The sequence below is a fragment of the Acartia tonsa genome, chromosome 8, assembly GCF_053477335.1.
Source record: "Acartia tonsa isolate MP-2025a chromosome 8, ASM5347733v1, whole genome shotgun sequence".
Lineage (NCBI taxonomy): Eukaryota > Metazoa > Arthropoda > Copepoda > Calanoida > Acartiidae > Acartia > Acartia tonsa.
In genome coordinates this window covers 18452356-18470353 of record NC_137267.1, presented here as the reverse complement: position 1 = coordinate 18470353, position 17998 = coordinate 18452356, and the positions used below count along the sequence as shown (strand labels likewise).

At 32.0% G+C, this 17998-nt stretch overlaps 1 protein-coding gene across 1 annotated transcript; it reads left to right on the top strand.

Moving 5' to 3' along the window:
* The first annotated feature begins 244 nt into the window (after positions 1-244).
* LOC145326159 (uncharacterized) lies at positions 245-17484 on the top strand. Its single transcript, XM_080169305.1, has 22 exons — positions 245-357; positions 1709-1774; positions 2424-2490; positions 3660-3685; positions 4101-4149; positions 4888-4984; positions 5629-5703; positions 6619-6694; positions 7058-7111; positions 7469-7517; positions 7794-7870; positions 8451-8507; positions 9411-9497; positions 10562-10634; positions 10758-10823; positions 11247-11291; positions 12307-12376; positions 12554-12594; positions 14104-14129; positions 14535-14618; positions 15602-15704; positions 16438-17484. The coding sequence occupies exons 1-22, from the start codon at positions 274-276 to the stop codon at positions 16479-16481; spliced, it is 1416 nt and encodes a 471-aa protein (XP_080025431.1). The 5' UTR covers positions 245-273; the 3' UTR covers positions 16482-17484.
* Positions 17485-17998: the final 514 nt, after the last annotated feature.

The following is a 17998-nucleotide window of genomic DNA, read 5'->3' as shown; positions in this document are numbered from 1 at the left end:
TTTATGAGTTATATATATATATATAAATCATAAATGAAAAAGGTAAAAAAAATAAGAAAAACAATTTGTATGTAATATTGTTAACATGTCAGTAAAAAAAAATATTTTGAAATGTATGAACACTCCATATCCATTTCAAAATTAGTTATTACCCCGACCTATTTGTCATTAAGGATGAAATATTTAGCACATACTTTCTGTAATATTCCAGATGTTCTGTACCCATAATTCTTTTCTTTACTTCAGTTCACATTATAACTTCGAAAGTGAAAGATGTTAGAAGTTAAGAATTATGTAACAGAAAAAACCCGGCCGAAAATATTCGTGCAAGGTTTTGGCTATAACCTTAAAAGTCAGGTATCAAAAAATATAAAAAGAAACTTTACTTGCTTTATCATTAAAGGAAACTATAACAATTTCTTTCATAAATAAATTTTAAAATCAGAATAGGGCCGTCTGTACGTCGGTAACGGTTAACTCTTTTCATTAATTCAGACATGTCTGAATTATCCTAGTAATTCCTATAACAGCTAGGTACGAATTAAACAATGTAGCAACTCTAGAATCGTAACCAGAATGTTCGTACTGTCATTTAAAACATGTTGATTTTTAACCTTGATGACAAAATTATTTTATGTGTTATGATTATCCTATTAATCTGATTTTAAAAACATAAGTATGTCCTAGTCCTTAAGCAGTATCCTCTATTAAAGCAGTTTTGCTACAAATTTACTTTTAATTTTGTTAAGACTACTATTTTAGAGCTTAGCTTTTATGGATTTTGTCATGATTGTTTTTCTTATAAAGGAAGAGCCAAAAAAATGCGGAAATTTTTAAAAATGAAATTGCGTGTCTTGTATTTATAGTAGAACAAGGATGACAACATCCATAAAAGCGTAGCTCTGAAACAGTAGGACAAACGGACATTAACACTTGTATAATGTCAGAACTGAATAATCAGAATGCGAATGTATAAGAGTCAAAGCAAAATTGTAAGTAAATTTGTTTAAAATGGACGTACGGACATTCTGGTAATGATTATAGAGTTGCTACGCTTTCTAGCTTGTACCTAACAATCACAGGAATCACCATGCAAAATTTAAAATCGATAGGACAATTCTAACATACCTAAATTAACGAAAAAAGCTATTTAAAAAAGTAAAAAAATCAACATATTTAAAATGGACGTACGGACATTCTGGTAATGATTATAGAGTTGCTACGCTTTCAAAATCGTACCTAACTACTAAAGGAATCACCATGCAAAATCATAATCGATAGGACAATTCTAACATGTCTAAATTAACAAAAAAAGCTATCCGTTACGGACGTACGGACGGACCGACCCTAATTATAGAAAAGCTTCGCTTTTAAAAATGTTATTCATACAGAAGGAACCGTCATAAGCTCTAGTTTTTGTAAATATAAGAACGATTCAAATAATTTAGGAGCAAGGTGGTAAAATAACTCAACCGACTTTTAAAATATTTCTAACATTTTTCAATGAAGCTTCTAAACTACAAATAGCACACAAATAGTAATACGAAAAACTAGAGTTCATGAAGATTCTAACGATATACATAGAATTTTTCTACAATTTACAAAAGCTGATTTTAAAAATGTACGCATTCTATTCTAAAATCTTTAAGGATTTACTCGCAATTCAATAAGTAATTGGTTTTAAAAAATGTTTTTTCTTATCTTTTAGAATGCCAAATCGAGGACCTTTGAATGTGAATACCGAAAACAAAAATATTGCCAGGCTAAAATTAAAGTAAGGAATAGTTATTTCTCGCATCGTATTATAAACGGCTTTCCGCGGATATAGAATGTACAATTATAAGATTAAAACTAGTTTTTTTAGCCCCGAGGTGCCGGAGACCCCCCCCCCCCTCCCACTGACATTACTGCGTACAGTAATTTTTTTTTACATATTTTGATATTTTTTCTTTTGCTTCTTATGTTTTGAATATTAACCTATAGCAGTCGGGGGAGGGGGTGTTCAACGCCCCCCCCCCCCCTATTATCCCAACTCCCATTAGAGCTAGAGGGTTAAAAGTGTTGTGCATGTCCCCTGTTTGGTAATGAATTTCCGACTATTGGTGGGTCAAAGTCAAATTTTGCTTACTTCACCTTCAACGCCCCCCCCCCCCCTTCCTCACGACTATTAAGGGTTAAAGTGACCAATAAGCACCAGACAATGCAATTTTTAATGTATGTATGTTTGATTATCACGCTCTTTTTGCTTTCGTTTGCTAGGCTGTTCTTACTTAAGTTACTTTGCTAGTTATGAATGTTGTCTTGTCTTCCGTCTACTTTTATTTTTATTTTTCCATTGTTCTTTCAATACTTTCAAGTTTTAATTCTGCATTACATACTGGTCCTTACTTATAATTATTTTTGATAAAAACATGTTTTCTTAGATTAAATTATCTGATGATACAATCAATATTCCCGAGTCAGAATTACCCGCACACAGTCATGCAAAAGGTAAAAGTTGTTATATAACAAGAACAATTTTCAGGAAAATATTAGAAAAGGAATAAAATGGACTTTTAAGTTATCTATAATACAAAGTATAACGATGTCTATCTGTCTGTCCGTCCGTCCATCTGTCCCTTAAGATCTCGGTAACCTCTGAACCGATCAAATTCTACTCTTCAGGGAATATTCTTACTGGTCCTGTGGTGGTTTTAGGCTATTTTCTTGGGGGGTAAGACACACACAACCCCCCAAAACAGGGGTATAATTGACTAACCTCCCTAAAAAAAATTCCACCCCCTTCCATAAAAGAAATTTTTTTATCTTAAATTTAAATTGCTTCTTAGAGGCTAGGGGCAAAGCCGCTTTTTTTGACAATAAAGTGAAGAAATTTTTATTAAACTTATTAAAGTCTATTATCAAATCTCAAAAAATTCAAGTTTTACTGTATCCTGTATAGTTTTACTGTATCCTATTATTACGCAATTTGACAAAAGATTTATGTACAATTTCAAAATTATTGTTCTGCTCATTAAGTTCGGACACTTTACAAGAGTTATTTTTCGTTTGTCCTTCCTTCTGATTGTAGAGCTTCGCTGTTGTCATCCTTGGTTTTGATTTCCTTTACCCATAGAAATCAAACCTCCCAATTTTGGTTATTGACATTATGTGAAGAATGTGACTTTTAAAGCTCAACTGATAGACTGACAGACAAAAATTGTATAGATGGATGCTCATATCGTTAATCAAGGCAAATTATTCATTTCCAAACTTTGCATGATAATTCTTTTAATAATTAGTATAATTTTGATAGGGTAGGGATTCTATTATCATTAATAGAAAGTCCGTACGTCGAGTTTAAATAAGATGACATTTAAAAAAAAAAAATTTAAAAAATTTTATATATGAATAATTTACTGATATATGCAAAATATTTCTATAGTCAAGTTTTAAGATGTATATCCATTTTGAGCAACATGTATATAAGTAATTTTGTATGAAATGTATGCTTAAAAAATATTCCGACTTTTAACGAATAGTTTAATAATTTTCCTTTAATGTTGTTGTATTCCTTGTTGATAGCAAAATGTCTTTCTCTCTCTCTGTTTGTTAGAAATGGAATGGGTTTATGTGATTTTCTGTGCATCTAATTAAGAAATATTTTTTTTTTATTTTAGAGCCAGCCCGAGAAGAAGTAGTCAAGGTAAATTAATCTTTTTTTGGCAGAATTGACATTTTTGAATTAAACGAGGAGCTAAAACGTTAGTTTGTTATATAAATGGGTGAAGGAAACAAAATATGACTTAAGGTAAAAAAATGCCTTAAATGTTTAAACCCATAGCTCTAATAGGACATTAGATACCAGGGGGGGGGGGCGGGGGGGTTGCTAAATGCCCCCACCCCCACTACCAATAAAGGTCCAAAAGGAGCCCTACTGTAAGATTAGGGGTTAAAATCTATGATATTGTGTTTTTATTAAATTAATGCAAGAAATAATTGTAATCTTAAACATTTGAATGAACTTCCAAACAAACTTTCCACAGAAAGGGAGAGGGAGAGCAATGATAAATTTAAACCACCCGCTATAGAATAAACTTATCAAAAATTACATTTTTAAGGTTCTATCTGATTTGAAAACCAGAGCCCAGTCGACAACCGAGCCTCCAGGTTATCCTCTAACAAAACAAGGATGACAACATCCATAAAAGCGAAGCACTGAAACGGTAGGACAAATGGACATTAACACTTAAATAGTATAAATGTATAATTGTAAGTAAATTTGCTGAAACACTGCTTGATACAGGATAATGTTTATGGACATAATTTCATTTTTAGGACTTCATTATAGAGTTGCTTCGCTTATAACATTATACTTTGTTGTTCCAGGAATCAATATACCCAAAATAAGATCAATCTGAATCAAATCTTCAGTTTTAGTTTTAAAAACAAAAAATGATGATTTTTTACTTTATTAACAAAATGTTATAATTTATTTAATTATACGACTAATCTGATTTTTTGGAATACTGGTTCCTAGGAAAACAAATTACAATGTTATAAGCAAAGCGTCGCTATAATCAAGTCCTAAAATTAAACATTATCATGTATTTATTCAGTTTTTCAACAAATTTATATAAAATTTTGTTTGAACTTTTAAACATTTATGTTCTGATTATTTAAAAGTGTTAATGTGTGTTTGTCCTAACGTTTCAGAGCTTCGCTTTTATGGATGTTGCCATCCTTGTTTTAATTAAATGAATGTATTATTGTTACTAATCAATTTCTCCTTCCTTTTTTCTCCCTTTCTCTTATTCTCCCCTTTTTTTGTAAGGAACAGCATGATAAAAGTGAGATATAGAGTAGCTTTGCTAATAAGAATAGTGAATTAAATCTTTTAACTTATAGGCGTTGTGGTGGCTGCCGTCATCAACGGTATATCAAATGAAGTCAAAGCCGCACTTCCAGGGATCCCTAACCTCAAGCGTTTGGTGACAAATATAAGGTAAAAACTTACATTTACATTATATTCTTAATTCTTATCGGTCGGGGGAGAAGAGGGGGGCGGGCGCCCCCCCCCCCTCCTCCGGTTTTCCTATCTCATTTTCTGTTTGTGAAAGATAAAGAGCCCAAACTGCATGACTTTTTAAGTAAGGGTATGACACATAACTGAAAGTTGGAATTTTTTGAATATCTCCATTCTGGCTGGCACAGGATGCCAGGTAAGAGCAAAAGTATTTTTTTACTTAAACAAAGCATTTTATCTTACCAAAAAAGTACAGCTGCGGCCGCTGAAACTTATATTTTGATATTTCTAATATAAAATTTAAGTATTAAGTATTAAGTGAACCTAAGATTAAACCCTATAATAACAGGCCATCAAAGAGTTCGGTGAAGGGGGAGATGAGGAGTAATATTTTAATAAATTATGTTTATTTCTGTGCGATTTCCTTTAAAAATGCGATTACTATTGAGAAGGCACAGTAATTCTATAACAATTACCAGAATGTTTACTTTTTAAAGTGTTGAAATTTTTGCTGCTTTTTATCATCTTTTTGCATTATGAAATAATATTTTTCATTTTATTCTAATCATTGAAAAGTCTTCGCTTTTAAAAATTTGATCATCATTGTTCCTACATGTTTATAGGAAAGCAGCTGATCAACCAACCCTCCCCAAAAATATCAATTTCGAGATACCTCCAACATACACAATGACATCAAGGTAATCCTATTATATAAAGTATTAAGCTTTTTTGTCTGTAGCGAAGGATTTTGCTAACCGTTAAACCGATATGGTTCTCCTTTACAGTGAGGCTTCTTATAGGTCCTGAGATGGTTTTAGGCTATTTTAATTTTACAAATATGACTGGATATGGTTTTAGGCTATTTTTCTGCCTTTCCATATAAATCAAAATATAAAGCCCCTAGATGCTAGGGGTGCAGCCGCTAGTCATTTGAATATTAGATCTTAATCATTTTAGTAGAGGCCTAAAACATTGGTAGTGTTTGCTATTTTAATAATAAAATTGAAACTACAAATAGCCAAGATCTAGTATTATATATTCAACTAGCGGCTTCGCCCCTAGCCTCTAGGGGCTTTGCCCCAAGAGGTTTGATCAAACCAATTTTTCGTATTTTAGATTTAAAATAAAAAAAAAATTTGGGGGGGTTGGGGGTTGGGGGGGGGGGTAATCGACCCCACTATTTTAATTTTAGAGATCCTTCGCTACAAACAAACAGACAGACATTGTTCTACTTTGTATTATAGATAAAATTAACCAAATATTTTTATATTCACATTTTTTGGTTTAATTTTTCTTAATTTTTATGTCAAGAAAGAATGTAGGCAAGTTAATGTTCCTAGGTTTCTAAGGCCTGCAATGGTTAGACATAGGAGAAAAACTAACCCAACTTTTTATTTTCAACGAATAGGCCCCTAGAGATCTCTGAGATGCATTTAAAGGAGGAAAGTTTTTTTGGGGGGGGAGGGGGAAAATCGACCACACCCCTTTATTATTGTAAAAAGCACAACAAACCATTTTTAATACATTCCAAACAGTTGACATGAAAACTGTGGCTTTTTCATATCTTTTTTTTGTATCTGTAATTCAAATAATTTATTGGCTGATTTTTTTAGTGGGCAACCTTTCCTTATTAGTGACAAGATTCTCCCTGGAAACCAGAACAGAATGTTGCTCTTCGCAAGTCCAGAGGTAACATCAATTTGATATTAATTGACATTTATGCTGATATATAACTGTTTTAGAAGAATATTTTATAATTTGATTATCCTCTTCATTTGCTTTTTGTAACAATGATTCCTTGAACAGCAAGGAACAATATTTTAAGCAAATCATAAAAATGTAATTATCCCATATTTACAAGATTTTGCAACAAATTTGTATTCAATTTATATTTTAATATTCTGTTGATTAAGTTTTGACACTCTTCAATTGTTAATATTCAATTATCTTATTTAAGAGCTTCATTTTTATAAATGTTTTCATCCTTGTTGGACTAGGTTTATCACATAATAAAATTCATGGAAATGGTCAAATTAACATTTGGCTTTTTAGGGTATTCAGCTGTTGAACAGATATTCAGACTGGTTTTGCGATGGAACCTTCAAGGTATGTAAAAGTATCAAAGAGGATAAAGAATGGAATAGAATCCAGGTGGACGATTCTGCCTGGATAGCCTGAAATAAAATTGGAACTTTTGAAAGTCCCAAAAGTCATTATGGTTTAATACTGATTTCAGAAATTATCCAGATATGTTATTAAAATTAATGCTTTTTTAATAATGTACCGAAAGCCATACCGACTGGCATTCGGCCATTCACAACGGATTAAAACTTTTTATAATGTACAAAACCATGTACAAAATTGAATATAAATGTGAATTTATGGAAAAAATGACTAAGAAATATTTGGACAAAAATAATGATATAGGGGCATAGCTGCTAATAATTTTTTATTATATTTAAGGTTGCTCCAGAATTGTTTTATCAGCTTTACTCTATACATGTAAGATTAGGTATGTAAATGTTTTGTTACTAGCGATATAGGTAATTTATTTCAATAAAAAATGAGTGATCTATAACCATAACCAATCAGGGATAAGGGATGGGAAACGTAGGCAATAATATTTCAGGCCTGAAAAAAACCAGTTATGGGATTGTGCATTACTACTACTTCTTGTTTTTTTAGTGGCAAAGCTACTCTATAATTTACTATGTATGTCCGTCTATCTGTCAGTCAGTCAGTTGATAGCCCTATAGTAGGCCTCTAATTATATATGTATTCTTTCTAGAATGTGGAACAGTTATACCCTGTGCTTTTGGCTTGATGAGAAGTAAAACAAGTAACACTTATGTTCAAATGTTTCAGGTAATAAAATCATGCTTATCACATGCTGAATAAAAACCTTCCCATACCTAATAATGTTTTCATACAATTTTACAAGATTTGTATAGTAAAATACTTAATAGGGTTGAAAAAATTCACCAATAATCAATTATTTGACTATGAATGTAAAGAACATACAAATGACAGCCAATTGTGCTGTAGAGAAATTGTGCTAAATAAGAGAAATATACATAAACAAGTATGAAAACATTTATAATTAGCAAAGCACAAAAATAAAAAAAGACAAACGAATAAATGGAGTTTAAGAGCAGATGTTGCCATAAAAAAGAAAAGAAAGAGATAGTCATAGATTATGCAAAATCTTTAGGAAAATTACAAAACCTTTAAATATGAGCTTTATGCCCTTCTCGAATCATGTCCCACAGAGAAATAATGAAAATCCAGATGCGCATATGTTATAGGAATTCACAGAAAATTTCAGCTGCCTATCTGCAATAGTTGCAAATAAAATTTTCCCCATAGCGATTCAATCTACATTACATACAAACATAGGTAATTATAGAGTAGCTTTGCCACTAAAATAATTCTTAAAACTATTTAGGAATTAAGAAACATAACTGGCGCCAGCCCAACTTCTATTCTTATGGATTTTGAACAAGTAAGATTATTTACTTCAAGTCTCTGAAGTCTTTTTCGGCGATGATCAGAAAAAGTAATTTTTTGGTTATGAAAAATAAAAGTTCTACCTAAAATTTGGTTATCCTAGCTTCATAATTGGCCGCTCTACAGCTGTTTTAATATTTAGCGGTTTAGTCATAGCGGTCTTCGCGCTATGACTAGAAATAAGTAAATTTCCCAAAAACTACACATGAACCACCAGAAAAAAATTTACGTCTTTAGCTGTAACAGGAGCCGAGATAAAGGGGGAGGGGGGGGGCTCTTCATCATGCAAAGTTTGAAATCGATAGGATAACTCTAACATGTCTATTTTAATAATTTTATCATACTAAAAATGCTGTCAAAAAAGTTTATATCGCTATTTGCCAATGCACATATTTTAGCCCTTTTTAAAAGTTAAACTTTTCTATAACTAGTATATGTCTATCTGTCCACACGTAATGTATACTGCATAGTTTATTAAATCATGTTACAATTGTTCTAGGGATTACAAACCTGTAACGATTTAGAAAGTGAAGCAACTCTATAATTGTGACCAGAAAGTATTGATGTTCATTTAAATTTGAAATAAATTAGATTATAACCACATCCCCCCCACACCTACTCAAGGTTGCAACCAATTATACCATTATCTCCCATAATGTGTGTTTTTATCCACCCAAAAGAATTTAGGGTAGGCAATGATTTATGAATTAGTAATCTGTTTTCGACACTCTACAAGTGTTCATGTTTGTTCCAATTTCGCAACCTGATTTTAAAACTTTACTCTTGATGTGTTCATCCTTGATTTCTTATGTGATGTGGGAGGTGGGTAATTATTCACCTCCGACTAGCATCTATTCCGAGACTAGGAGCTTTTCAATTAGAATATTTCCTCATTCAGGCAGCAAGGTTGGCTGTTAATCAAGTATGGCCCCTGTCTTACATCAGCTTCTGCTTCTTCCACCTTGGTCAGTCTATGTGGAGAAAGGTAATTGATGTTGGATTCTATTTGAAAATTTATTTTTACTGTACACATCACCAGTAAATGTTCTCTAGTATGCTTTACACTTTGTTGTTATTTCCTGCCTTTTTTCCCGCTTTGATTTGTTTTATGGCCACAAGTGTAAACCCTTAACGGTCGGGGGGGGGGGGGGAATCATTGAATGCCCCCCCCCTCCGGTTTTTTCTATCTCATTTTCTGTGTGTGAAAAATAAAGAGCCCAAACTGCGTGAGTTTTTAAGTATGGGTATAACACATAACTGAGAGTTGGAATTTTTTAAATACCTCCATCCTGGCGGGCACAGGAGGTCAGCAAACCTCGCAGGGTCATCCAGGTAAAAAGCAATTTTTTTTTACTTAAACAAAGCATTTTACTTTACCAAAACACTAAAATATCCTCTACATCCTCATATCAAATACAGGTGTTCTGGTTAATTTCAGGTTCCAGGTATGATCCTGCAGGTCCTGATCCTCCAGGTCTCCGGAAATCTTTAAAAGGCTCCTGTGGCCGCAATTTTTTACTTAAATTTTTAAAATCCTAAACTTAAGCTTTTCTCACATGTCTACATCCGCCGCCGTTTTCCCGCCGACCGCCGACTGCGGCAGCTGGCAGCTGCCAAGTACAGCTGCGGCCGCTGAAATTTATATTTTGATATTTCTAATATAAAATTTACATAAAGATAAACATTTTTGCAAATAAAATTGTTCTTCTAGCTTCAAAAATAAGAAAATTACAGCCGTTTGAAATTTTTAAGTAAAAAAGTACTTAAAACAAAGGTTGCAAAATAAAAGGGTGAAGGAAGCGAAAATTGACTTTGACTTACTTAAGGTCGGAAATTCATTATCAAACAGGGGACTTTTTAGCCCTCTAGCTCTTATAGGAATTGAGATAGTATGGGGGGGTGTTCTCCCCTACCCCCCCCCCCCCCCCCCGACCGAATAAGGTGCGGCAAGGTTCCGACTGTTAAGGGTTAATGGGCTTTCTATTTATATTTGCATGATATATTATTTGGATTGTTTTCTTAGTGTTTAAAATTAAAAACTTTAAATAGGTGCAATCTCTTTCCCTGGTGTCATTATACAACAGTGACGAAGAATTCAGCCAACATGTTAGAATGTTACCAGGTAATTTTTGTATAAGTGTGATCATAAAAGAGCTGCATTATAAAAAAAAATTGATTTACTATCTGTTAATAACTGTCTAAAATAGCTATCTACAGATATAACATGCATTTTCTATTTTATCAGCACTGGCATTTGTGCCACCTGACAAGGTAGTATCTGCCTTTGAAGAATTGGTCAATTATTTTCCAGGTAATTTGTTAAATGTTGATTTGCGGCTAGTTTCTTAGAGGCCTCTAGAAACACTTAAGGAAAGAACGGGATGGGGGGAGTCGACTCAACAATTTCAATTTTAGTATTAACAAGGATGACTGCATCCATAAAAGCGAAGCTCCTTAATGGTAGTACATAATAAAATAGATACTATGTTAGAACTGAATGAGCACAATACAAATGTCCAAACAAAATTTAAAATAAATTTGTTGCAAACTGATTAAATACAGGATACTGTTTAAGACGTTTTTAGGACTTAATTACATAGAGATGCTTCAATTATAACATTGTACTTTGTTGGTTTTCAAAAATTAGATGAATATGATAATTATATCACATAAAAAAATATTGTTAAAAATGCCTAAATGAATAATGAGAAAAATGTATTTGTATTTTCTTTAGAAAACATGAGACAACTGCTGGAGTATTTCGAAGAGAACTACATTGGTAAGTAATTACTATCTGCTATTTGATAATAAAAATTTGGTAGCTTATTTATAAAACTAGGATCATCAAAATTAATTTGTTTAATGGTCAAATTTTATGTACCTACTTATGTTGATGCTGCATGTTTTCTAGCTTATTCGCTCTCTCCAACCTCCCCCCCTCCTCCCCTCCAAAGACTTGATAGTTATGGGAGAGTGACCACATACATTTCTTGGGGCAATACCTTCCCTCTATTTCTGAAAATGGCCCATAGATTACAAAGCTTTGCAGTTGCTTAGTAAAGAACAAGGATGACAACATCCATAAAAGCGAAGCTCTGAAACGGTATGACAGACAAACATTAACTCTTGTAGAGTGCAAGAACTGTATATACAAAATATGAATTTTAAGATTTGGAAATCATACATGAATTTGTTGCAAAACTTCTTAAATAAAAAATTCTGTTTAATGACAAACTGACATTTTTAGGACTTGATTATAGAGATGCGTCGCTTAAAATATTGTACCTTATTGTGATAGGAATTAGTATTCCAAAAATCGTATCAATCGGATGGTTTTATCTCATAAAAGATTGTTGTTAAAAAAGTAAAAAAAATCAACATGTTTAAAATGAACGTACGGACATTCTGGTAACGATTATAGAGTTGTTACGCTTTCTAAATTGTACCTAACTACTACAGGAATCATCATGCAAAGATTGAAATCGATAGTACAATTCTTAAATGCCTAAATTAACGAAAAAAGCTATCCGTTACGGACTTATGGACTGACCTACCCTAATAATAGAAAAGCTGTGTTTCTAAAAAAATTTAATCTATAACATTTATAGCATCGTATTATAGACAGCTTTCTGCAGATATTAATATTATTATTTTTATTGAAATATTCATAGAAAAATGGCTATAATATGGTACGATACATGGTTTTTCAGTATGACATAAAACCGTTTATTAATTGGTTTCGAAACCATTCTGGAAAATAGAGGAGAAAGTAATTTTGAAAACTTTTTATTAAGGAAAACTGATAACAAGATTTATTAGAAATGAGCCAGGATTTCCAATTGAATATTGGAATATGTATCAAAGGTAAAATCTTACCTCGGTCAGATTGTTTTCTACAAAGTTTTTTTTGCATATTGAATTTAATTGGCATTAAATTTAGGGTGCTAACAAATTTTATATTCTCCCATGTTCTATAAGCGAACCACTAAGATGATTTTTAAAATGATGAAAATAATTTTATTCTTTTATTCTTTTATTTAGAACATTAGATGAGAAACCCAGGACTAACAATTCAGTCGAAGGTAATAATAACTTTATAGCATTAAAAAATATTATGTAAAGACGTCAACATCATCTATAATACAAAGTAGCTTGATGTCTGTCCGTCTGTCTGTCTGTCTGTCCGTCTGTCTATCCGTCCCTTAAGATCTCGGTAACCACTGAACCGATCGGATTATACTCTTCAGGGTATATACCTATTGGTCCTGTGGTGGTTTTAAGCTATTTTCTTGTGGGGTGGGACACCCCGAACCCCCCAAAAAACTAAAAAAAAACACCCCCCTAAAAAATTTATTTACATTTTTTGTAAAATCTCAGTAACTGCTGAACAAATTGGGCTCTACCCTTCTGGGAATATACCTACTGGTCCTCTGGTGGTTTTAAGCTATTTTCTTGGGGGGTGGGACACCCCATCCCCCCCCAAATAAAAATAAATTTTAATTTTTTTTTATTTTTGTAAACAAAAACCAGTAATTGGGGTGGAGGAACCCCACTGCACCATGGGGCGAAGCCCCCATGAAACCATCCCCCCCCCCAAAAAAAAAAAAATTACATTTTTTTACAAATTTTAATTTGTGTGTATGCAAACAACCTGGGTTTAATTTTTACGAATTAAAATTTTTGTGTATACGGCAAACAACCTGGGTTTAATTTTACCACAGAGTAATTAAACAAAGAATAACTTTTTTTAATACTTTTATTTAGGAGGGTTGACTTCCCATTACTTCATAGGGCAAAGCCCCTAGAGGCTAGGGGCGAAGCCGCTAGTTAAACATAAACTAATAGAGTAATTAAGATTAATTTTTATATTAAAGTAACAGGATGTGTTTTACCGAAGATCTCGCTAACTGCTTTTAGAGTGTAAATAGAGTTCACTTTTACAGGATAGCTGTATTTTTTTACTTTTGAATACACTAGCTAGCTTCTAGGGTCTTTAGAGGTAACGAACTGGGTTTGATCGACCCAATTTTTTCTTTTTTAGAATAATAAGTAAAAAAATTTCTTTCATGGGGGTGGGGAATTTTTTTGTTTGGGTGGTTAGTCAACTATGCCCATGTTTTTGGGGGGTTGGGGGTGTCCCACCCTCCAAGAAAATAGCTTAAAACCATCACATGACCAGTAGGTATATTCCCTGAAGAGTAGAGCCCAATCGGTTCAGTGGTTACTGAGATCTTAAGCTTCAGACAGGCAGACGGACAGACAGGGGCAGTCCAAGCTTTTTTAATTTGGTGGGTAAAATGGCGCGCGAAGCGCGAGGTAAATTTTTTTTAATCCCCCCCCCCAAAATTTTTTTTTTTATCCCGGAGGTAAAATTTGCTTGGGGGAGTAATTTAAATACTATTAAATATTTAGTAGTAAAAATGCGAGATCCCTCCTAAATGGCAACCCCAAGGTAGGGGTAAATTTTAAATGGGGGGTGGTAATCCCCACTTTACCCCCCCCCCCTTGGAGTCCTTGCGGACAGACAGACATCGTTCTACTTTGTATTATAGATATTATATATATCATTGATACATTATTATTTTTTGCAGGATGGCACAACAAATTCCAAAGCAAGGTAATACATTTATTAAAGTGTTTATTGACACTCAACAGAAAATAGGTTAGAATATTAATAAGGCTTTCTGTTTTTTTTAAACATGATTTTTTGGCGTAGCTGCTCTAAAACTATATTGATTTTTACTCTCTTAAATGTATTACATTTCAATCTTGGATAATAATATTATACAAGGCTGGATGAACATGCGTTCCTTTTAAGAAGAAGAAAGGGGGGGGGGTGGCGTCTGTGCTTGACTAGACTCTTTGAATATAAATTTTGAGTGGTTTAATTTTTGATAAAAAGTATCCGACTTCAATCAAAAATTCCAAAAGTGACCAAAGTTTTAAGACAACGAATAAGATAACATGGATATAAAACTTTAGGTTAAATTTTTATATGCAATAAATCTACGTAATTCTTTAGATCTACAAATGCCACCCTAATATTTGGGCCTTCATTGATGTCCTGAAGAAAGAAGAAGGACTGAACAGTCTACAAGTAAATCAAGTAAGACATTACATTTTTATAGAGTAAAAACTATTGATCTGACTTCTTCCAATTTGTTCCCCTATTTTCGGCGTGACTTTTATAAAGTATTTCTTATATTTAACAAAACAAGGATGACTACATCCATAAAAGCGAAGCTCTGAAACGGTAGGACAAACGGACATTAACACTTGTATAGTGTCAGAACTGAATAATCCGAATATAAATGAATAAGAGTCAAAGCAAAATTGTAAGTCAATTTGTTGAAAAACTCCCTGATACAGGATAATGTTTATGGACATACTTACATTTTTAGGACTTGATTATAGAGTTGCTTTGCTTATGATATTGTACTTTGTTGTCCCAAGTATCAGTATACCAAAAATCAGAACGATCCGATGATTAGATATCATACAAATTTGTTGTTAAAAAAGTAAAAAATCAACATGTTTAAAATGGACGTACGGACATTCTGGTAATTATAGAGTTGCTACACTTTCTAAATCGTACCTAACTACTACAGGAATCACCATGCAAAGTTTGAAATCGATAGGATACTCAAAAACTCAAATCAATCGGATGATTTATCACATAAAAAATTGTTGTTAAAAAAGTAAAAAAAAACATATTTAAAATGGACGTACGGACATTCTGGTAAAGATTATAGAGATGCTACGCTTTCTAAATCGTACCTAACTACTACAGGAATCACCATGCAAAGTTTGAAATCGATAGGATAATTCTAACATGCCTACATTAACGAAATTAGCTATCTATCTCAGACATACGAACGGACGGACGGACCGACCCAAATTATAGAAAAGCTTTGCTTGTAAAAATTATCTTTAAGCTGAGCCTCCCCATATAAATTATCAACAAGGTATAAATTTGGACATGAATCAACGCCATCTCCCCCAAACAATCTATATAATTACTTTTAAATATTTCATATGTCTTGTTTGAGCTGCTTATGAAGATGATATTCCTTATATAATTTATTTCAGTTACTTAGTGGCCACCCTCCACCTCAAAGAAAGTCTACCTACAAAAACTTGGAGACCCGAATCAAGAGAGTGATGCTCACCTACAGAGATGACAATAACATTGGTAGGGTATACAGTATTATAATACTCTATATGAAACATTTTTAAAATCGAATTTGATGGCTATACTTAAGCATTAAACTGTTTTTTACCTATTTTTGAAAGGTAAATTTAAAATATACATATACTCTGACACCTGTAGAATCATACTGCAGAGTTTAAAATGAGAATGATAGCCCACGCACATAAATTTTATTAGGATTTTAAAGTTTGTTTTTACTATACATTAAGAACATCTTGCTATATATGGATGTGTCTTTCCTTTTTGGGTAAAATTCTCAGCTTTTAGAGTGTTATGCTTCATGAATATTGTACTCTAGTGTAGAGAAAAATTTCTTTTGATTTTATCTATCAAAACTCATTTAAAATTATTTATTTACAATATATCAATGAATTAATATATTACATAATATTTGGCTGTAGAGGGTAAAATTTGTAAATGTAATTAATAAAAAATGTATTATGCAATACAACAAATTAATTTTTATCACATATACAAATATGATATAAAATAAGATTATTCAAACTTATTTTTTAAATAGTTTTAAGGGTATGTATCTTTTATGTGTACAGTTTTAGAGTGATCCTTCTATTTAGTTGCATTATTTTGGGGGTTTTCTCTAGAGGTATCAAATAAATTTGACCTTTTTTTATGTTTTATTTATTGTTCTGCTGTTTATGGACAGTATTATGCTTGTTTATTATCAATTGCTTTTCAATTATATACATGCTTTTAGATTACCTCAGACGCCTGTGCTACAGCATCCGAATGTATGAATAAGAAGCCCGTGTCAAGAAGCATATACAATTTTTATTTCCTTCTCCCCTCATAATATAATTTTAAAATGGAAAAAATGAATTATTCTTTTGTAAAAGTATCCAATTTTCTGGGTGATATTTACTTCCAAGGTTGTCCTGAGTTCATTTTTCGTAAAGAAAATTTCTTTCTTTTTAACATCTATTATGAATGCTTTAAAGGTGACGATTTTACTCAAATTTCGATGCTCATTTTAGCAGCTAAAGACAAGGCACTAAAAATTAGTAAAGAACCTTGTCTATCAAGATGGAATGAAAACAATTATTTTTCTCAAACATTGCTTTTAGCTCAATTTTGTTCAAAATTATTAGATAAAGGTGGAATATCAACATATCTTATTGAAAAATTTATTAATTTTGTTTTGAAATATAAAGACAACACAAAATATTTTAGTATTTGATTTTCAAACTGTCTTCAAATATAATTAGTTAATTTTTTTACAATATATTATAATAGCTCTTGTTATTAACAATTTATGTGCTATTTTTTTAAACTGTATGTATATATTAATATTTCAAGACTATGTGATTTAATTATGTATAGTTTGTTCTTAAAGGAATAAATTTTTAAATAAGAAAAAAGAAATAGCCCTTAAAAGTCAAACACCTCTTTTCGAAAAATTAGTTTAATTTTTTTTCCAAGGGTATATTTCATGACCGACCCACCTGTCCCTCCCCTCTAGGGACGAATCAGTGATAGTAGATCAAACAAAACCATTTCTCGCGGTGGTACGCCGTCATGTTTCCGTCACCCTTCCAACATGATGCATGACCGCGTACAACCGCGAGAAATGGCATTATTTGGTCCACTATCGAATCAGTAAGAATGTCAATATACTTATTAATTATTTATCACATCGTATATTTGTAAATTTTCTAATGATATTAAAATATAGAGCAAATAATACATGTATTACCTGTTCACTGTACAGATTTTTTTACTTATATTTAATAATTTTTTTTAAAAACAAGGATGACAACATCCATAAGTAGCGAAGCACAAAAAATCGTCGATTGGAATACGTAGATTTAAAAGGTTTTTACTAAAATCAAGAATAGATTTATTGGATAAAATAAACATGAAACCTTGTTTTATTTTGCATGATGACGATGGTCAAAGTAAATAATATTAAAGATGCTCATAACAATGGGAAAAATTATTTTGATACAGATATCCCATAACAGTTTGAAAATTACATCAAAATATACAAAGATATGGGGAAATATGTAAAACATATAAAAATAGCCAAAAACCTGATAAAAGGCAGTCTGGCCGACATAGTTGTTTTATTAAAACGACAAAAAATTTAATTTTTAAATCCTTAACTTAAAAAAATTGGAAAATCGGACCACATACACTGAAGATATGGAAAAAAGTGTTAATTATATAAAAATAGCCTAAAACCTGCTAAAAAGGCAGTATGGCCGTCATGGTTATTTTGTTTAAAAGACGGGAATTTTAATTTTGATATATATAACTGA

Excerpts from the sequence above, each read along its gene's own strand:
- LOC145326159 (XM_080169305.1), top strand. The coding sequence starts at position 274 with ATGTTAGAAGTTAAGAATTATGTAACAGAAAAAACCCGGCCGAAAATA. Across the intron at positions 11,292-12,306 it reads TTTCGAAGAGAACTACATTG|GAAAACTGATAACAAGATTT; the intron begins GTAAGTAATTAC and ends CTTTTTATTAAG. Across the intron at positions 15,705-16,437 it reads CAGAGATGACAATAACATTG|ATTACCTCAGACGCCTGTGC; the intron begins GTAGGGTATACA and ends ACATGCTTTTAG.